The 21,848-nt window shown below is 51.2% G+C and overlaps 1 protein-coding gene across 3 annotated transcripts in view; it reads right to left on the reverse strand.

Annotated features, from left to right (window-relative positions):
- UHRF1 (ubiquitin like with PHD and ring finger domains 1) overlaps positions 1 to 21,848 on the reverse strand; it is a 33,974-nt gene that overhangs the window by 10,008 nt on the left and 2,118 nt on the right. For all 3 annotated transcript variants that reach the window (XM_061150622.1, XM_061150623.1, XM_061150624.1), the window contains exons 3-11: positions 13,481 to 13,753; positions 13,047 to 13,201; positions 9,724 to 9,939; positions 3,567 to 3,667; positions 3,162 to 3,348; positions 2,475 to 2,598; positions 2,275 to 2,382; positions 1,889 to 1,993; positions 956 to 1,062 (exon numbers count right to left, since the gene is read on the reverse strand). In XM_061150622.1, the coding sequence (XP_061006605.1) occupies positions 956 to 1,062; positions 1,889 to 1,993; positions 2,275 to 2,382; positions 2,475 to 2,598; positions 3,162 to 3,348; positions 3,567 to 3,667; positions 9,724 to 9,939; positions 13,047 to 13,201; positions 13,481 to 13,753 (1,376 nt within the window). The remainder of the gene's footprint in view (positions 1 to 955; positions 1,063 to 1,888; positions 1,994 to 2,274; positions 2,383 to 2,474; positions 2,599 to 3,161; positions 3,349 to 3,566; positions 3,668 to 9,723; positions 9,940 to 13,046; positions 13,202 to 13,480; positions 13,754 to 21,848) is intronic.

Genomic DNA, 21,848 nt, shown 5'->3' on the forward strand with positions numbered 1-21,848 from the left:
CAACAGCTCTTTACATAGAAGGCATAACTGTCAGGCAATGGCATGCCACTCCAGTACTCTTGCCTGGAAAATCCCATGGACGGAGGAGCCTGGTAGGCTGCAGTCCATGGGGTCACCAAGAGTCGGACACGACTGAGCGACTTCACTTTCACTTTTCACTTGCCTTCATTGGAGAAGGAAATGGCAACCCACTCCAGTGTTCTTGCCTGGAGAATCCCAGGGATGGGGGAGCCTAGTGGGCTGCCATCTATGGGGTTGCACAGAGCCAGACACCACTGAAGCGACTTAGCAGCAGCAGCATCCTGCTAATGGCAGACTTTCCCCCAAGAGTCACCTGCCTTTTCTGCACACTTATGGCTTTTGTGTGATTTATAATATTTAAAGGTCATCAGATCTCTATCTTTTCCTTTGTGCTGTTTATGCTTTACCCAATCCTGTAATTGCGGCTCAGGAAACTCCTTCCCACCTAGTGGTGTTGCAAATAAAGTTTTATTGGAACAGAGCCATGCACACCCTCTTCTGTGGGCTCTGTGGCTGCTTATGTGCTATGAGAGCAGAGCTGAGTGGCTGCCACAGAGACCATGCAGCATGCAGAGCCAAATATGTTTATTATCTGGCCTTCTGTGGGAAAGTTTGCTTCAACTGTGACTAAATGACTCACAAGTGGACAGAGCAGGGGAGAGATGGACCCTACGTACCACACTGTTTTTTGGCCATGATATGCGGCATGTGGGATCTTAGCTCCCCGACCAGGGATGAAACTCGTGTGCACTGCAGTGGGAGGGCAGAGTCTTAACCACTGGACTGATAGAAGATTCCACCACCACAGTCTTAATGGGAATCTAACTTCCTGCACGTAATGGCTCCAAAACAGAACACAGCCCCTCCCCTGTGCAGCCACCCGAGGACGAGGCAGATGTGTGCCTGAGAAACAGTAACACTCTGCTCTGCAAACCTGTTGGTGTTGGTGAGTTTCTGATCACAAGACTGTTCTGCAGTCCGCTTGTTTCCAGAAAGGTCTCGTCCACCGCTACCTGTGTACGTGAACGAGTTCCCATGGTCCTGAAAATGAGACAGAGGGCAGGCTAAACCCTGATCGCACTGGAATGGAGAGATACCCTCAAAATGAACCCACACATGCCCATGAGGATGCCAACTGTCAAAGAACCAAGGTGTCAGGACCAGCGACCAAACAGGTAACACCAAGTGTGGGTGAGGATGTGGAGAAACTGAAACCCTGTGTGTGGCTGGTGAGGATGGAAGCTGGTATGGCTGTTGTGGAAAACGGTATGGACATTCCTCACAAATTAAAAACAGAGTCACCACAGGCTAGCAATCCCATTTCTGAGTTTATACCCAAAAGAAGTGAGAACAGGGACATGAAGAGATCTGTGCAGACCCAGGTTCATAGCAGCATTATTCACAGGGGCTAGAATGTGGAGACAACCCAGGCATCCACGGATGGATGACTGGATAAATAAAATGTGGTCCAGCCACACACTGGAATATTACCCAGTCTTAAAAAAGGAAGGAGATTCTGATACCTGTTACAGCGTGGATGAACTCTTAAGGACAAGATGCTCAGGGAGATAAGCCAGACACAGAAGGATAAATATATGACTCTATTTATATGTCAGAGACAGAAAGCACATGGTACAGGTCAGAAGCTGGGGGAAGGGATGGGGACTCAAGTGTTTAGTGAGGACAGAGTCTTGGTTTCAAAAGATGGAAAAGTTTCTGTGGATGGATGGTAGTGACAGTCCCATGACAGTGTGAATATGCTTAAGGCCACTGAGCGGTGTACTTAAAAATAGTTACGATGGTTAAGTTTTCTGTTATGTGTATTTGCCACAGTTACACACAAATGAAACCAGCTCCCCATACTCACCACATCATCCTCATACCCTCCAGCCAGGACCAAGGAGTAGGCCCCGTGGTTGCTCCGGCCATGGATACCCGCCACGTGAGGTCGATGGACCCCTGACTCGCTGACCTATGAACCCACCGAGAGGTAAGTGGACCAGACATTACAGAAAAGCTCAACCGCCCTCACTCCCGCCTTCAGAGCCAGAGTCTGACCCTTCGACCCAAACACATCACTCCTGTCAAGAGAACCCTCAGTCCCTGAAGGCCAGAGTCTGAGCCATACCAGGGAAGGACCTGGTGAGAACCCCAGCCTAGCCTCCTGCCCCTGGGGCGGCCCTCCCCGGCAGAGGGGCTGCTGGAAGGCCAGTGCCCGCTGATTGAGCTGCAGTGCCCGACATCCGCACGTACCTGGACTCGGAACCTCCACATGGTACCCACAGGGATGCCCGGGATAGGGCCGAAGTGGTTGGACGGCACGATGGTGCATTCCTTGGTGCGGCCCACACACGCCATGCCCTGTCCATTCCAAAACAGAGGGGAGAGCAGCATGAGTGACCACAGGAGGGCAGAGGGCAGCAAGGCCCTCCAGGAGCCCAGGGCCCCCTCACCTTGCCCCAGTCCCGCTGCGAGGACGATGTGGCCGACGCCATCTTCGCCTTCTTCTTACTCTCCTTCAGCTTCTCGCCCGCCTGCACCACCTCGCTGGAGTCGATCCGGCAGTCGGGGCAGTACCTGTGACCACAGGGACGTCACCCCCTGCCCGAGGCCGCATGGCCGGCCCCCTGCCTTCCTGCAAAGCCAAGACTGCGCAGAAGTGCGGAGGCAGGGAATGGCTTTAACTTTAAAATTCACGAACTCGACATGCAATCCACTCTCTCGGTCCCACGGGCCACATCGGAAGAGCTCGGTTGCCACATGGGGCGAGTTGCACCCTTGGTGGGCAGCAGATGCTGACCCCTCCCACTGGGAACAGCAGTGCCCCCCACAGTGAAGCCAAGCCCAGTCCCCACGCGGCCAACACAAAGGGCAGTTCAATGGCACCTACTCACTGCCAAGGACTCAGTTCCCTGTCTCCACCAGGAGGGCAGGGGTGGGGCAAACAACAGCCACCTCTTGTTAGTACTTCCAGGTTCTCAAACCAGAGCTGAGCATCACGACTCTCCCACTCCAGGCCTGAGACGCCCGCTCCTGCTTCTGGCCCACAGCACCTCCCTCCCCCTGGCCAGGGAGCCAGGGCCAGGCCACACGGGAAGGATCCCACATCTCCATCACCTCGGCCACCCGGGGGCACTCACCACTCCTCCTCAGGGGGCACGCTGCTGAGTGGTGGGCTTAGGCAGTAGATGTGGAAGGCCATGTCACACTCGTCGCACATCAGCTGCTTGTCGGGGTCCTGCTTGCCCCCACACATGTGGCAGGCACACATGCGGCATAGCTTCCGCTCATCATCCTTACAGTGTTTGCAGGAGGGCCCGCTCTTCCCTGGATCCCGGGAAGCAGGGGGATGGGATCAGCTCTGGCAGGGCCCCACCCTCCCACCCTGCACCCCATCACACACACAGCACGGAGGGGTTTTACAGTGTCTGCAGGAGGGCCTGCTCTTCCCTGGATGTGGGGTGGGGTGGGATGTTAGCTCAGGCACAACCCCCACCCCTGCACCCACCCTCAACCCAGCACAGAGGGGCTGGATCAGAACTTACTTCTCATCGGGTTTTCCACCATGGGGTTCCCCTCGCCCGGACGCTCGATCTTGAAAACTTCGTCCACGAAGACAATCCTACAGTCATTGAGAGAATCACCCCTACAAGAGAACGGGCCTGTTAGGACGGCCAGTGGGCGGCCCCAACAAAGACCCCAAAAGACCCGGCCACTTGGACATGTTCTCACAGCCCATGAGCAGCTCTGATTCTAATCAAATCGGAGAAGAGGCTTTCACAGGGCCCTGTGAACTTGCCTAGCTACTATCCTCGCAAATTCAAGTCCTACCAAATCAGGAACAAGGTGAAAACAACAAATAAGCCAGAATTTCATTATGTGATACATTTGAGAGAATAATTTTTAAACTTTGGGAGGTGACACCCACTAATTGGCAAGGCCCATTAAACAAGGCTCAATAGGCAAAAACTATAAAGCAAGTTCTGATCAAAATATGAAAAATTTTTAAAAAATTACAAAAATTCCTCTAGGTTAAAACGACCCCAGGATCATCTCACTGCTTCCATCAGACCATCTGACTGCCTCCATCGGATCACCCCACCACTACATCGACAACCTACTAAGGAAAGCAAATGTGAATCATGTATAATTTCACACTTTCCGAGAACCACATTTAAATAGTAAAAAGTAGATGGCATCAATTTGAACGTGCTCCTTGGAAGGAAAGCTATGACAAACCAAGAAAGAGATCGTATTTAAAAGCAGAGACATCACTTTGCCGACAGAGGTCCATATAGTCGAAGAGATGGTTTTTCCAGTAGTCATGTACAGATGTGAGAGCTGGACCACAAAGAAGGCTAAGCACTAAAGAATTGATGCTTTTGAATTGTGCTGGAGAAGACTCTTAAGAGTCCCTTGGACTGCAAGGGGATCAAGCCAGTCAATCCTAAAGGAAATCAGTCCTGAATATTCATTGGAAGGACTGATGCTGAAGCTGAAGCTCCAATACTTTGAACACCTGTTGCAAAGAACTGACTCACTGGAAAAGACCCTGATGCTGGGAAAGACTGAAGGCAAAAGGAGAAGAGGGCAGCTGAAGATGAGATGGTTAGACAGCATCACTGATTCAATATACATGAGTTTGAGCAAACTCAAAGAGATAGTGAAGGACAGAGGAGCCTGGTATGCTGCAGTGGCAGACATGACTTGGCAACTGAACAACAACAAATGTAACCCAATGTATACAAAATATCATTTCAATGTGTAACAAATGTTCAGGAATGATTAACCATCGCTAGTTTACACTCTTTTTCAGCACTTTAAGTTTTTGAAATCCAGGGTATATCACAGCATATCTCAATGAGTCCTGGCCACATTTCAAGCGCTTGGCAGCATGTGACTCGTGACTGCAAGACTAGATGGCACATGTCCAGATCTACCCACCAGTTCACAGGGAACATGGGAACAGAGGAAATGACACCAGGAGGATGCTGGTGGGGAATCCAGACTGTACGGATTTTATGTGACAAACCCAGCCTCCCCAACAAACAAGGAAAAGGAGGGAAAAACAAAAGGACAGGAAACCTAAGATAAAGGAGACTTAAAAAAAAAGATCTACTGTGGATTTCCCTGGTGGTCCAGGGGCTAAGACTCCAAGCTCCCAATGCAGGGGGGCCAGGTTCCATCCCTGGTCAGGGAACTAGATTCCACATGCCACAACTAAAGATCCTAAGTGCTGCAACGAAGAGTTCACATGCCACAACTATGGCCTGGCACAGCCAAAGAAATAAGTAAATACAAATATTTTTAAAAGAAACAGATCTACCAACTTAACTGAAATCTGTGGACATTACTTAGATCTTAAACAAACAAATTATTTTTTTCTAAATGTGAGTCAACTGGCAGACAGAACAATGACTGGACAGATGTTAAGAAATTAAATTTTCTGTTTTCATAATAGCATGAAAACTGTTTCTGTAAAAGAGTCATTTTAAAGAAATATACTCAAAAGTATTAACAGATACAATGATTCGATGCCTGGGAATTACTTCAATTTAATGGGACGTGGTTACATTCTCAGATGAAGGAAAATTAAAAGAATGTTGCTAGCTGATACTCCTTTATAGAATAATGGAGGAAAGTTCTTCAAGTAGATAAAAAATTAAAAAGGAAGGCATCTGGGAGGAAAAAGGAAGACAGACAACAGAAAGTGCAGAAACATGGGTATGTACAGTAGATTATGTTCCTTATGCATGTTCTAAGTCATACATGACGATAGAAATCAAGACACCATCTGACACTCAAGACAGTGAGTATAAAGGAACGTAAATGCATGAAAGATTTCCACACTTCCCTCAAAGTGGTAACAGAGACACTGGTATGTCACAGGCTTATATGATAGAATCCAGAGAAACCACTAAGAAAACTATGCAAAACAATACATTCCAAAAGACCACCAACAAATCAAGATAGAATCCTAAAAAATGCTTACATAACCCATAGGAAGGAGTAAGAGAAACAGGAAAAAGAAAATGGGGAAACAAACAGAAAACAAGTAACAAAATGGCAGGCTCAAGCTCTGATGACTCAGTGGTAAAGAATCCGCCTGCAGTGCAGGACATGCTGAAATCCCTGGGTTGGAAAGATCCCATCCCAGTGTTCTTGCCTAGGAATCCCATGGACAGAGGAGCCTGGTGGACTACAGTCCATGGAGTCGGACACACCTGAGCAGCACACAAGCCCTAGCATACCAATAATCACCTTAGATGTGTAATGGTCAAGATACTGTTGATCCCTGACCAACATGAATTTGAACTTCATGAATCCAATTATTGGTGGATTTTTTCCAATAGTAAATGCTATAGTACCACACAATCCCCAGTTGGTTGAATCCTCAAATGAGCAACCACAAATACAATGGAACCAGAGATGGGAGGATGGACTGTAAGTTATGCTTGGATTCTCAACTACACAGAGGTTGGTGCCTCTAACCCCCTAGTTGTTCAAGGTTCGATAATGTATGCCAAATGGTGGACTTCCCTGGGGGTGCAGTGGTTAACAGTCCAAACTTCCACTGCAGGGGGCATGAGTTCAATCCCTGGTTGGGGAACTAAGATCCCACATGCTGCGTGTTGCAGCCAAAAAAATATTTAAATAATGGCCAGAAAACATAACACATGCCAAGGAGGATGCAAACTTGATGAAGTGGATTAAAAAAAAAAAAAAATGACCCAACTATATACGGTTTATGAGAAACTCCAAATTCAACCACAGTGGTAGAGATACACCATGCATATTCATTCATTCACTTATGGCCTTTCTGTGTGGTTTGTAGGATCTTAGTTCCCTGACCAGGGATCAAACCCAGGCCCCCTGTAGTAGAAACAAAAGTCTTAACCACTGGACTGCCAGGGAACTCCTCATTTACTTTTATTTCAAAAAGTGTATCAATTCACATATACATATCTCAGATAAAATAGACTTCAGAGCAAAGGAAATTACTGGAGACACAAAGAGAGATATTACATAAGGAACAGAAAGACGTAACACACGTGAGTATGTCCACATCAAACAACAGAGCCTCATGATTCTGAAGCTGACAGGAGAAAGAGACAAATCCAGTTACAGCTGAACCCCGGGACACCCCCTCAGCACATGACAGAAGTACCAGACTGAACATCAGCAGAATTAGAAGATGTGAACAATCAGCCAACACAGTCTAACTGATGTAAACAGAACATTTGCCCCAACAACAGAATGTACTTTTTTTTTAAAAAAAAAAAAAACTGTGCAATATTCACCAAGACAGACCCCACTCTGAACCATAAAACAAACCTCAACAAGGACTGGAGTCATATAGTGTATGTTCCTGGACCATATCAAAGTCAAACTGGAAATCAGCAACAGAAAGACAATGCAAAAATCTCTAAACACTTGAGAGTTAAACTCCATATTTCTCAATAAGCCAGGAGCCAAAGAGGAAGTGTTAAAGGAAATTGTAAAAACAGAGATAACTGAATAAAAAGAAAAACAACAGAGCAAAATATGTGGAAACCAAGTAACGCAGGGCTGAGAGGGAAATTTACAGTACTAAAATGCTTACATTAGACTTATAATAATCTAAGTTGCTACCTCAAAAAGACTAGAAAAAGAAGAGCAAAATCAACTCAAAAAATGGAGAAAATGATAAAGATGACAGCAGGGAATCCCCTGGGAGGGGTTAAGACTTCAAGTTTCCACTGCAGAGGGCATAGTTCCTGGTCAGGGAACTAATATGTCACCTATCTCAGCCGTAACTAACTAACTAAATATATACTTTTTTTTTTAAAGATGAGAGCAGAAATCAGACATAGAAAACAAGAAAACAACATTCTAAGCAAGGAAACAAAAAGCAAGTTATTATTATTTTTTTTAACAATCACATCACTGCGCCAGGGCTGATGCCTGGACCTTGCCCCATCACCCTCCTCCCTGGTCTCCCTGCTGCCACGCTGCCCCCTGCAGTCAACTCCCAGCTCGGTTGCCTGAGCGATGATTCTAATTATAAGTGGAATCTATGCTCTTCTGTGGTGGCTCAGATAGTCGAGTTTGCCTTCAACGAAGGAGAACTGGATTCATTTGCTGAGTCGGGAAGGTCCCCTGGACAAGGGAATGGCAAGCCACTCCAGGATTTCTGCCTGCAGAATTTCATGGACAGAAGAGCCTGGCGGGTTATGGTTCATGGGGTCGCAGAGTCAGACACAACTGAGCGACTGACACTTAACACTTACTCTGTGCTTTCAGGCTCCAAGGGCTGCCAGCAACAGAGAATACACACCAGCTCTGCACCCCTCCCAGCCGTATCCTGAACGCTTCCTCCTCCCCATCTCCCCTTTAGCCCACTGGCCTCCTCAAGAGACCACAAAGACATCAAAAATGGTCCTGCCCCAGGGCCTCTGCACTCACTGAGCCTGTGCTCAAGACACCTGCCCAGATACCCATGTCTTGTATATACATACACAGTGGGGTATCATTCAGCCACCAAAAAGGTTCATCATGCAACATGTATGGACCTTGCGAAAAAAGCCAGACACAGAAAGACACATAGTGTAAGATTCCACTTAGGTGAGGTCCCTACGAGTCAGATTCACAGATCCTGAAGGTAGGTGGTGGGGGCCAGTGGTAGGGGAGGGGCTGGGGAGGTCAGTGTTTCAAGGGGACAGAGTTTCAGTCTGGGAAGATGAGAAAGTTCTGGAGATGGATGATGGTGGGGGTGGGGGTGGCGATGGTTGCCCCAACAATGTGAATGTGCTTAATGCCACTGAGCGGTGCACTTGAAAATGGTTAAGGTGGTAAGAGCTTCCCTGGTGGCCCAGTGGTGAAGAAGACACCCACCAATGTAGGGGACACGGGTTTGATCCCTGGTCCGGAAAGATCCCACACGCTGCGGGCCAACTAAGTCTGTGCACAACTACTGGAAGCGCGCACACTCGAGAGCCTGTGCTCCGCGACAAGAGAAGCCACTGCAGTGAGAAGGCCACGCGATGCATCTCCCCCCACCACTCACCGCAACCAGAGAAAGTCCACACACAGCAACAAAGACCCAGTGAGGCTAAATAAGTAAACATATTTAAAAAAAAGAAAGACATCTTAAAATGGTAAAGATGTTAAGCTTTCTACACACACAGCGAGAAGCCTGGTAGAAAGGGTTCAGCAAATATGTTCAGCAAAGGGCCTGGCAGTAAATATTTTCAGCTTTGTAGGCAGCCACCCAGCTCTCTTCTGGGCGCCCTCCTAACATGGAGCAGCCACAGTGAAGCAGTGAACAGATGGGCGTGGCTCGGTGCCAATAAAACTTTATTTGCCATTCAGACCTGGGGGCCAGCAGCCTGTTGACCCCTGATGTGAAGGGCACCCTGGGTAGGAGTGTGTGGTTCTGGGTATGTTCTTGCCTGTCTGTGCACACACACGTTGACCCAGGAAGGTGCTGGGACTAGCCATGTCTCCGGACAGGAGACATGGACCAGGAAACAGAAGGAAGAATATTAAGTGTGGCCTTCAGTACTTTCCGGACCTGGCCACATTTTTTCACCTGTTTGCCAAATTCAAAACAACAAGCATACGAGAACAAGGAAGCTGGAAATCTCTGCCAGGGCCCCGGAAATAGTTCCGCAGGTGGGGCGTAGAGGGCCGGGGGAGAAGGAGAAGGCCGGGCAGACTCACCCGATCCTGACGTTGGCATGCAGCTCCCGTGCCGTCCTGGTCTCACGTTTCCGCAGGATCTCAGCATCGTACCAGAAGCCACGGTCCTTGGGGAGGTCTGGGTTGTAGTTGACCATGACCACCTGGCCCACCTGCAGGTCCTCCCACTTGATGGTGTGTCGGGCTCGAGCCCGGACATTCTGTGAGGTCATCTGGACCACTCCGTTCTCTGGGTAGCTGAAGGGGAGAGCCCTGAGCTCAGACCTCAGGTGCCAGCAGGCCTCACCCCATCACCGGGAGACAGAAGCCGGGCAGAGAGGGCAGCCTGGTGTGCGGGTCTGAGTTACACTCATCACAGCAGCCCAGAAAGGCCCCTCCCCAAGAGCTCATCTGTTGGTATTAATAACACACAGGCACTGTGACACGTTTCAATTACAGTGGCCCCCAGCCTTTGCAGCACCAGGGACTGGGTTCATGGAAGACAGTATTTTTCACGGACCAGGAAGGCAGGGATGGTTTGGGGATGATTCAAGTGCATTACATCTACTGTGCACTTTATTTCTACTCTTATTAAAGCAGCTCCACCTCAGCTCATCAGGCATTAGAGCCAGGGGTTGACCCCTGGCACCCTGACAAGTGGTATTTTTTGGCACCTAATCTGGAAATAGGGGCTTCCAACGTGGTGACACTAGCAGTAAAGACCCCGCCGGCCAATGCAGGAGATGGAAGAGATGAGGGTTCGATGCCTGGGTCAGGAAGATCCCCTGGAGAAGGAACTGGCAACCCACTCCCGTATTCTTGCCTGGAGAATCCCATGGACAGAGGAGCCTGGTGGGCTACTGGGGTCGTAGAGTCGGACACGACTGAAGTGGCTTAGCATGCCACGCACCCTGCTCATTTAGGGGCACTGCTCAATCTGGAAATAGGATTGTTGCAGATAAGAGATCAGGTTAAGATCAGATCCTGATAGAGAAGAAAGGTCCTAAACCTAGTGACTGATGGATGAGAGGCAGACAGAGGAGAGCAATGCAGGAAAAGGAGGCAGAGGCAGGAGGGAGGATCATAGCCACGAGCCAGGATAGCCAGTCCTGCTGGAAGAGGCAGAAAGGATTCTCCCCTCCAGGTTCTACAAGGGTCTCAGCCTTCTCATCACCTTGGTTTTGGACTTAGGGCCTCCAGGACCATGAGAGGATAGACTATTCCAGCAACAGCAGCAATACTTTGTAGAGCAGCCATAGAAAACTACGACAGAAGGAAATGCGGGGAGGGAAAGCTTTTTTCCATACATGTGTGTTGATGGTGACTTTTGTAGAGGGAAGACATTATATTAAAAAAAGACAGAAAGTCATTATTCTGAATATGCAGGAATTCCAAGTGGCCTCAAAAAAGGCGTAAGACAACTGGCTAAAGAGAAGGCACTGGTGAACCGCTCCAGTACTCTTGCCTGGAAAATCCCATGGACGGAGGAGCCTGGAAGGCTGCAGTCCATGGGGTCACTAAGAGTTGGACACGACTGAGCGACTTCACTTTCACTTTTCCTTTTTATGCATTGGAGAAGGAAATGACAACCCACTCCAGTGTTCTTGCCTGGAGAATCCCAGGGACAGGGGAGCCTGGTCGGCTGCCGTCTATGGGGTGGCAGAGTCGGATACGACTTATGCAACTTAGCAGCAGCAGCAGCAGCATATTCTAAGTAACAACAGTAAAGCAACCAAACACCAATAAAAATTAACAAAAGATAAATAAGAAAATTGTAAAAACCTAACATTGTAAAGCAACTATACTCTAGTAAAAGCTATTTAAAAATAAATTAAATTTAAATAAATAAATAAAAGCATATCCTATTAGCAACAAAGTTTAGCCTCAGCCTAGAGCAGGGACGATCCCAACTCTACTGTGATGAGCTGGTTAGCCTGGTGTTCATTATTTTTGCTAATAAAGTGCCAAGAACAAGGGTTGTCCAAGTGGTGCTAGTGGTAAAGAAGCTGCCTGCCAATGCAAGAGACATAAGAGACACGGGTTCAACCCCTGGGTGGGGAAAATCCCCTGGACAAGGAAATGGCAACCCACACTAGTACGTTCATCTGGGGAAATCCCATGGACAGAGGAGCCTGGAGAGCTGCAGTCCACAGGGCTGCAAAGCACTGGACACGACTGAAGCGACTCAGCATGCACAACAAGGGTTGCCAAGGACCAGACAGTCAATACTCACAGCTTGGTGAGCTGCAAGGTGTCTGCTGTGAACACTCAACTCGGCTATTACCACAAGAGCAGGCACAGACGGACAAGATGTAAACAAATGGGTGCTGGTGTGTTTCAATAAAGCTTTATCGTCAAAAACAGGATGCCGGCCAGATCTTGCCTTGAGGGTGGGAAGCTTGTGAACCCTGACCAAGAGGATGGGAATCTGGCACCTACTGCCATTCGCCCATCCAACTACTCCAGTAATTTTTAGAGCTAAGCTCAGGATGTGCCAGAAACTGGTGTGGGCAATAAGAAACTCTGCAGGGAAACAGATGAAGCCCTAGTGCCCTCACACAACATAAGCTCCCTATAGGCAGGCAGGCTTGCCCTCGGTTATGAACTGTATCCCCCACACACATTCTGAAGCCCTAACATCCACTGTGATTGTATCTGGAGACAGGGCCCTTAAAGGTTGTTATTGTTTAGTCACTAAGCCGTGTCCAACTCTTTGTGACCCCAGGGACTGCAGCCTGCCAGGCTCCTCTGTCCACAGGATTCTCCAGGCAAGAATACTGGAGTGGGTGGCCATTCGCTTCTCCAGAGGGATCTTCCCAACCCAGGGATCAAACCCAGGTCTCCCGCATTGCAGGCAGATTCTTTACTGTCTGAGCCACCAGGGAAGCCCAGGCTATAATCAGTTAAATGAGCTCATAAGGACAGGGCTCTAATCTAATAGGACTGGTGTCCTCATTAGAGAAGACACCAGAGCTCACTCTCTCCAAACTCAGAGGAAAGGCCACGTGAGGACGCAGTGAGAAGATGGTTGTGTCCAAGCCAGGAGGACAGCCCTCACCAGGAGCTGACCCTGCCAGCACACTGAGCTCAGACTTCCAGCCTCCGGGACCGTGAGAAGATACACGCCTGATGCTGAAGTCGCCCAGCCTGCGGCATGTGGTTATGGCCACCCAAGCCAACTCAGAGCCCCTCACTGTTCACAGATGGGAATTCCCCGGGCCCATCACAGGGCTTGCCACATGCTAAGTGCTCCATAAACACTCTGAATTCCTACGACGGAGGGAGGGGACATCACCACCCAGGCAGCTCCAAACACCAGGTCCTCGGAGCCGCTGCTGTCCCGGACCCACCCCGAGAATACTCACTCATCGTATTTCACATGATAGATGATGTCGTCCTCTGGCTTTGAGCTGGAGCTGCTGGGCTGGTCGTGAGCCCGAGCCTTCCTCGTTACCCTGATGACCTTGGCCTCGAACCATGCGCCCATATTCGTGTCCCTCGCATCCACATACTCGCCGACCTGCCGGGGAAGGAAGCTCTCATTCGGCCCCAGGGAAATCTGTGAAGGGTCGTGGTCTTAAGGGGAGGAGGGCAGCGGATCAGAACTTAGACGGCCCCTGCAAGGACCACAGGGAAGACACCCACAGGTCCGGTTCCGGGGTTCTGCTTTAGGGGCAGCGAAGGAACCCCTGAGCACTGATGTTTCCACCACGGGACTGTGATGACATAGGGCAGGATGGGGGGCTGCCCAGCCATGGGGATCGAGGGCTGCGTGGGGATAGCGATGCAGGAGCCCCACCTTGTAGAGGCCCAGCTCCGTCTCATCACTCTCATCCTCGTCTGCCTTCCCTTCTGGCTCGTTGGCGGCCTCACCGCTGTTGGAGGACTTGTCCGACTCGCTCTGGGCCAGGCCGCAGCCAGAGTCTGTGTCCGAGAGCTCAGAGTCCCTCTCCTTGATTCCACTGCTGCTGCCGGGAACAGGGACGGGTAGCACAAGGCTCTGCCGGACCAGGAGCTGGATGGTGTCGTTCAGGCGGACGTCATAGTCAAACAGCGTGTGGCCGTCCTCCATCTGCAGGGACGCAGGCCAAGGTCACCAGGCAAGGGAGCTCACTGGGGGGAGTGGGGGGGATGATGGACCACACCCGCCCTGGCGGAGGCCTGCCAGCTCCTGGGGACAAGGTCACCGAAGCCCTATCCAATGAGGACGCCTGCTGCCACATGGGGGGGTGTCCCCAGAAGCATGCAGCCCAACCCCGCTGAGCCATGGCCACACGTCAGGTGTCGGGGGAGGTTTCAATACTTTATGTGCTTTGAAACTTTTGTTACAGTAAACAAGCATTGCCAGTACCCCTGGCTCTCAGGGAGAGTGACCTGCCCTGGGGGCGATGCTGTAGGGACATTTCTGGTTGTCTTGACAAGGTGGGGGGTGCTGGGAATGCCCGGGATGGCCCGCAGAGAAAACACCTTTCTGTTATTTCCACCCACACTACGCACTCACTGATGGGGAGGCTAGGAGCCAGCAGGGCTCTATGATCCATTGGCACCGGGTGACTCACCAGGTCTGTGAAGGGGTTTGGCTTCAGAGCACGTCACTAGGGGATGAAAGTCTTTGTGTTGGGAGTTACCTTTCCATGAGCAACTGCCCCAGGACACCCCACCGACACCCAACAAGGATCCTCAGCCCTCGGGATCCAGAACACCCTGAGGCAGGCTCTGCTGATCTCTGATCGCTCCCTGGGGGTTGGGCAGGGGGCTATCAAGGACACCACAGGAGCAGCAGCCCTGCCCTCCACCCTCTGGATGCTGGGAGCACCCCAGGTGTGACAGCCATGGAGGGCCTCCAACATCACCCAGTGTCCCCTGGTTCAGAAGCAGTGCCCTCAAGAAAGGAAGGAAGGGACCTCCCTGGGGGCTCAGTGGTAAAGAATCCACCTGCCAAGGCAGGGTTCAATCCCTGGTCTGGGAAGATCCCATGTGCCTCGGAGCAACTAAGCCCGTGAGCCAGAAGCCCGTGCGCCAGAACTACTGAGCTCTCGTTCCTAGAGCCCCGCTCCTCAAAAGAAGCCACAGCAGTGAGAAGCCAGGACACTGCAACTAGAGAGTAGCTCCCGCTCACCCCAGCTAGAGAAAAGCCTATGCAGCAATGAAGACCCAGCACAGCCAAAATAAATAAATTTTAAAAAAAGAAAGAGAAGAAAGAGCACACAAAAGTCAACTTTCCCTCCTTCCCAATTTCTAACCAGAAGCTGCTGGTTCAAAGGGCTGATTGCCATTAATATGCAAACAGCACCTGGGGTCATGGGGAGGGCACGTTCCAGGTAGTGGTTGTTAATCTTTATTCATCACAAACCTGAGAACAGAATGGCTGAGAACCCCTCTCCCCCAGAAAGACACAAGTGAACACACTTGCTGCAGAGGCCAAGAGGGCCCCCTGAAGCCCACCCTGCACAGCCAGGCCCATGCTGCCTGCTCACCCAAAGCCCAGCAAGAGCCTCCGATATGCCCTGCTCTGCCTGGCTGCCACGGGGGATCAGAGTGAGACAGCGCCAGCCCTCCTACACGGGGCCGACACAGGACAGCAGAGACAGCAGGAGAAGGGACACACACGCGCTGTCACAGCCCAGGGCCCAACGACTGATGGACAGATCAACAACACAGTGAGGTCATCCTCATGCTGGGATGTTCCTCATCTCTAAAAAGGAGAGAAGGCACGTCCCCGGCAGTCCAGTGGTTAAGACTCTGCGTTTTTACTGCAGGGGGCACAGGTTCAATTCCTGGTCGGTGAACTAAGATCCCCAAGCCACATGGCAAGGCCAAAATAAAAAAATCAACACAGGTTTCTCAGTTATACCAATTACACTATCTGGCAGGAGACAGGTGGGGAGAATGGGGGCGGGGGGGCGGCCACAGGATATATGAGAAACTTCTGTACCTTCCTCTTAAATCTGTGAACCTAAAACTGCTCTAAAACCTAAACTTTATTAGTTTAAAAAAAATGGTGGGGAAACAAGTGTCCCCAGCATCATTATGACAAGGAAACCAGCAGAACGTCATTAAAATGTCATTAAAAAGGATGATGACAAGAGGCAGGCACCTGGTGCCCAGCACCTGCATGGTTAGGCAGACACCCCTCAGCACTGCAGACATTAAGCACCCCCACCCTGATCATTCTCTTTGTGGGGAGGTGGAGCAGAATCCCTGCTCCCCCAACTTGATGTCAGGAACACCCCCTAGTTGTGATAACTGATGTCTCCAGACACTGCCCAGAGCCCCAGCAGGGCCAAACAGTCCCCAGGGAGAACCACTGAGCTAGAGACAGGTAGCCTGGCACTCATGCTCAGGGCAGCATCATCTGCCAGCCAAGCATCGGCTCATTCCTACAAAGACATAGGACACAGCTGAGCATGACAGCTAAATGCAGGGGAGTAGAGGCGTTTCCCACACACATCAGGGGATGGTTTCAGAGGATGAGAAATAATAAACCGAAGCACCAGGACAGGGGAGAGGCAGTGGGAGAGACTCGGGGCCAGGAGGGGGCTTGTGGTCGGACTTCTGTTTTACAAGGAGCTCCGGGATGGAGGCCCAGCAGGAGCCAGGGTGGCAGAGCTGGGGGCAGGGGCAGAAAGGCAGCTGGGGGTGTGCAGGACAAGGAGGGTGGGGCGAAGATCAGGACCTGGCTGAGGGCTGTAGTTAAAGGCGGCAGGAGGAATACTGATGGGGCCATCTGTGATGGGTCAGGAAGCTAGATAGATGGGAGCGGCCCACACACACAGACGCAGACACACGCACACACTCCCCTCCTGGTGTAAGAGTACAGCAGGCAGAGGTGCGATCAGGCGGGCTGGGCACTAAGGAGGCCACGTGCTGGGCCAGGCTAGCCCGGGGCTCCACCTCCAGGATGGAATGCAGACTGGTCTGACGGCTTCAGAGGACCACTTCGGGAAAGTTCCAGAAGGGCCCGAAGTGGGCAGGAAGGAGCTTGCACAACCACTTGCTATGACAAAAGGGTGTGTGTTGGATGCCCCCCTCCCCAATCCTGCTAGCCTCAAGTTGCACACAGCAGGGAGGTGGGCTGGACCCAGTGAGGATATGGACGCCGAGCCTGGGGTTTCTTCTAAGGTCCTAAAACTCCAACTGAGGCCAATAGCATTGATAAAAGCTATAGAAGGGACTGTCCTGCCTGTCCTGTGGTTAAGACGCCAAGCTTCCAACGCAGAAAGCATGGGTTCAGTCCCTGGTGAGGGAAATAAGATCCCATATGCCACCCTGCAATAAGTAAAAAAAAAAAAAAAAGGTGAAATTAACACATACAGTTTAAATCCCTGGTGGCTCAGATGGTAAAGACTCTGCCTGCAATGCAGGAGACTCAGGTTTAATCCCTGGGTTAGGCAAATCCCCTGAAGAAGGAAATGGCCACCCACTCCAATTATTCTTTCCTGGAAAATTCCACGGACAGAGGAGTCTGGTGGGCTGCAGTTCGTGGGGTCTCGAAGAGTTGGACAGGACTGAATGACTGACATTTCAACACAACATTGTAACAACACTGTAAATCAACTATACTTGAGTAAAATAATTTTTTAGAAAATTCAAAAAATAAAAGCTATTCAAACCAAATGGCAAGCTGGATCTTAGGTTGCAGATTCTCATGTTAAAAATTAAACATGCAGTTAGAATCCTGTACAACCAGAATTGCAGGTGAAAATCCCTTAAGCTGCCTGGGGTGGTAGTTTAGTCACTCAGTTGTGTCCAACTGTGTGCAACCCCATGGACTGCAGCCCGCCAGGCTCCTCTGGCCATGGGACTTCCGAGGCAAAAACAGTGGAATAGGTTGCTATTTCTTTCTCCAGGGGATCTTCCTGACCCAGGGATCAAACCCAAGTCTCCTGCATGGTAGGCGGGTTCTTTACCACTGAGCCACCAGGGATTTAAACTGCCTGTAGTAAAACGCAAGACATGTGGTTTGGGGCACATTCAGGTGTAAAGGCCAAGCTGCCGGCGGCGTTTAGATCACATCCCTCTTTTAAACCAAAGCTTTCTGGACTTGGGGAATTCTGGGCATGCACATGGCAGTAAATGAAATAAACACAGAGGACATCTGACAACGGAGCTTCCTCCCAGGAGCCCAGAGTCAGAGCCGCCCACTTTCTGCCCCCTTGGGGCGTTGGGGGGGACACTTTTGAGGTGTGAGTGCTGCTCAGAGCACAGGAAATAAATGACCCTGGGTCTGGCAAGGGGTGGTTCTCCTGGACTGGGGAGAAGTGGAGAGGTCATAAACCAGACCAGCACTTGTCAAGAGGGACCTCCGGCAGGAAGAGGCCAGAGGCCTCTATCAAGACCCTTCCTGCGGCTGCAGTCCCACCCCCCACAGTCCCGTCTAAGACTCCAGGCCTCCCCAGCAACGTGGGGTTCAGGCCAGACAGACAGATGGACAGACAGAGATGGGAGAAGGAAGAAAAGGTATGATTCAGGCCGTGGCAGAGGGACATGTTTCCCGCTGCGGGGGGAGAGATGGGTGTACAGGCATGATCCCACCTGTCCACCGATCAGTCCTGACACGTGAACTCTGCCCTAGGACCCCCCCAGGCCACAGCCCAGGTCATGCCCTGGACAGGCATTTCCATTTCAGGGGTCTGTGAGGCCCAGGCTACCTACCCTGTCATGACACTGTGATGTCACTGGCCAGCCTCATGACCTTGCAGGGGCATGGAGCCTGTGTGATATGGGCTGACACCACCATTCCAATGCCTAAGGAAACATACATGTGTGTTTTCTCTTGCTCCATGGGGTCGCAAAGAGTTGGACACGACTGAGTAACTGAATAACAACAAATTTTTCTCCACTTGCAAATTCTAATAGGACAAAAAGTGACAGATGTGATCCATGTCCACAATGCTCTCTGGGGTCCTCCATCGTTCTGAAGGGTGGAAGGGGTGCTGAGTCCAGTGTGACACCCATGCCCTGGAGGGACACCTGCAACACCCACCGCGCCCTGGGTATTCGGTCCAGCATGTCCCACAGTACAACCTGGATCTGCCATCCTGGGAGGAAGCCTGTATGTAACTGCCACACCTCGGCCAGCGGGACAGTTCCCACTGACAAGGGGAGGCCCTGCACGAAATGATTTATCGCTTGGTAAATAAAGTTCTACCAGGGCTCAAATCAGGACATGCCCACTCCTTTGGGCTCAGGATCTATTCCTGGCTTTCAATGGCAGAGGTGAGTAGACAGACTGCCTAGCCGCAAACGGTTTCCACTGGGTCCTTAACAGAAAGAGTTTGCTAACCCCCAACCTAAAGGGCGTGTCTCCAGCTGCAGGGAGGGTGTTTGGGGGAGAAGGAAGGAGGGAAGGAAGGGAGGGACCCTCCCTCCTGCAGCCAGAAGGACAGGTCTCAGCAAGGGGCTGTCCGATCTACCACATGACTCTGTCCTTTGGGAAAAGGGGCAGACGTTCAAAGAAGGCCCAGCAGGGCAGGGCCATCTGGTGGGGCACTGTGACATGAGTGACCCTCAGAAGGCCACTCCCAGGATGCCATTTTACCTGATCCTTTGGACAGCTCTCCTATAGTAAATCAAAATCACCGACTAAATAATTAGTTCTCTTCTCAGCTGGGAGCAACTTTGCCCCCCAAGGGGCAGTTGGCAATGTCTGGGGACCCTGTGGACCTTATGACTATGGGGGGTAAGGGGGTGCTCCTGGCATCAAGTGAGCGGGACCGAGATGCTGCTCCACACCCCATAGCACTGGGGGATGAACCCCCCATGGAGGACGATCAGGCCCTGACGTCAGCAGTGCCCAAGGGGAGGCCCTGCACTAAATGATTTATCGCCCCTTTACTGTGAACCAGGAGGGAAGCTCAGCCCACACCCCGAATCCGTGACCTCACTGAATCCCACCAAGTACACTGGTGGGCCCACAATTAGCCCCATCTGACTGCAAAGCACAGACTGCCCCCGCCAGAAATACTCGGCGGGGCACTTGGGACGGTTAGGCCCAAGTATTGCACCTGAGCGCCGTTACCAGCACCACCAATGACAGCTATTGTGATTTTTCTGGGCAGCCAAAAAAAAAAAGACAAAGAAAGAAGCACCAGACGCCTCTCACCCTTGCCCAGGCTGGGCCAGCCGCCCGGGGTCCCTTCCCCCATCCAGCTCCCTGCATTTCCGCCAATCAAACGACATAACCGCCAACCTATTCAGCCTAAGCTAGCTCGCCGCGGGACCCTCCCATATCCTGAAGACAGACTCTGCTTGGTTCTGCTTTATTGGCTCGAGTGACCTCACCGCAGACCTGGGACTGCATGTGATGCCCTGTTTCTTTAAAAAAAAAAAAAGGGGGGGGGGGAGGGAAGGAATCTCGAACACTCTCTAGAACGTTCTATAAAAACAACAGCTCTCTGCACGGCCTCCTACGGTGATTAGCCCAGTCTGTTTGCAGACCTGACTTGCTTCAAGGTGCCTTTGTCCCCCACTCGCCTGGCACTGTCCACACCTCCCTGAGGCCGGGCCACTTCCTGGTCGCGCAACCTTGGGGAAATTGCATCACGCTGAGGCCTGGCTTCCTCACCCGGAAGACAGAACCGACTACGCAGTGGCCCAGTTGAGCATGGGGAAGGGGATGAACAGCAGTTAGAGGAGGTTACTCAGGAACAAGGAACCTTCTGAGATCTTCAGAAGCTGCGCTGCGAGCAGACAGACAGACCAACCTAAGGATTAAAGGCACCCTGCTTATCATCACGCTTTACAACTCACACAGGCAATACCAAGACTTTGGTATGGATCAGATGCCATGTTGCCCATGCAGGAAGAGAGGGATTTGGTTACACAAATGCATGCATTTGTCAACATGCCAAACCATCTGCTTAAGACGTGTTTCTCTCTGTATGCAAATTTCCGCCGAAGAAACAAGAGCTACAAACAAACACTGTACTCTAGTTAAGGACTGGCCAGCTGGAGGGTCTACGGTGACGTGAACTGGAACTTTCTCTGCAATGCATCTCCCAAGATAAAATGGGCTGGTGGACGGACAGTGGCAGAGACAGCTGCGTGATGTCAGTGATAAAAGCCACGGGTAGGTGTTTAGGCGTTCATGGCTCTTTCAACTTCTCTGCATGTTTTTGAATGTAAAAATTAAAGTGCATGGCGCTCAAGCCCAGAGCAGGCATTCAGAAATAGTCACTGCCTTGAATGTAAGGATTCGATCCAACCTGCCTTTGCATGATGCCACGAACTGTTTAGCCCATGGGAGGTCTTCGGAAATTCAGCACAAGGACCTTTTGCTGAACACAAAGACTGGGGGGCAAACTGAAATCAGTATGGACGTCCCCAAAAATGAGCCTCTGTTGGAGGTGGCAGCAAAGAGGCTCCGCTCCCCAGAGACCGCATCCCAGGGGAGCGCCACTCCCAGCCCTGCCTTTTCTCCAGCCGCACAGCGCACGTGACCACAGTGAGTGAGTCCCCCAGCTTCCCTTCCCCAGGCGGGGCGCGTTAACTCAGATTCTTAAGACATTCAAGTCCTCGCATCTCCCACAGGAAGGAGGCGAGAGGTCTCGGAGGGCGTCTTGAGCCCAAGAAATTAATCATCAGGTCTCATTTCCAGGAGGCAGGCAGGATCCTCCCAGGCCCTAAAAAAAAAAACTCCTGGCCAGGCGTACAGCATCTATTTTTCAATTTAGACACCAGATGGCGGCAGCACCCAGTTTAAGACCTGACAACAACAAAGTCAGAGCCCAAAGGAACACTTTTAATCCTGGGTAGTCTCTATACCGAGGTCGCCGAGGTCCCTACAGCCCACTCGCCTTGCAGGGTGGCCCCAGCAGACAGGAAGGACACTTTCCGTGGGACCATCTTCTCCCACTCAGCGATACCCCAACACAGCCTGGCCTACTGTCCCCTCTGAAGATGCCAACAAGAAGGAAAACTCCCAGGGGTGTCACTGGAGAAAGCGTCTCCAAAGTGGGCAGCTGATAAAGCCAAGGGGTGGGGGGCATTTTCAAGGGCTACAGGGGCTGTGGTGGGGAATCTTGAAGAAAGGAAACAGGGCCAGTTGAGCCCGCGCAAAGCACAAACCCCGTTCAGGGGCAGCCCCACCGCCTCCGCCAGAGAGGAGGCCCAGGAGTGGCGGAAATTCCTGATTAACAAGCACCGTCTCTGACTCTGAATAAGCT

Source organism: Dama dama, chromosome 9 (assembly GCF_033118175.1).
Source record: "Dama dama isolate Ldn47 chromosome 9, ASM3311817v1, whole genome shotgun sequence".
Classification (NCBI taxonomy): domain Eukaryota; kingdom Metazoa; phylum Chordata; class Mammalia; order Artiodactyla; family Cervidae; genus Dama; species Dama dama.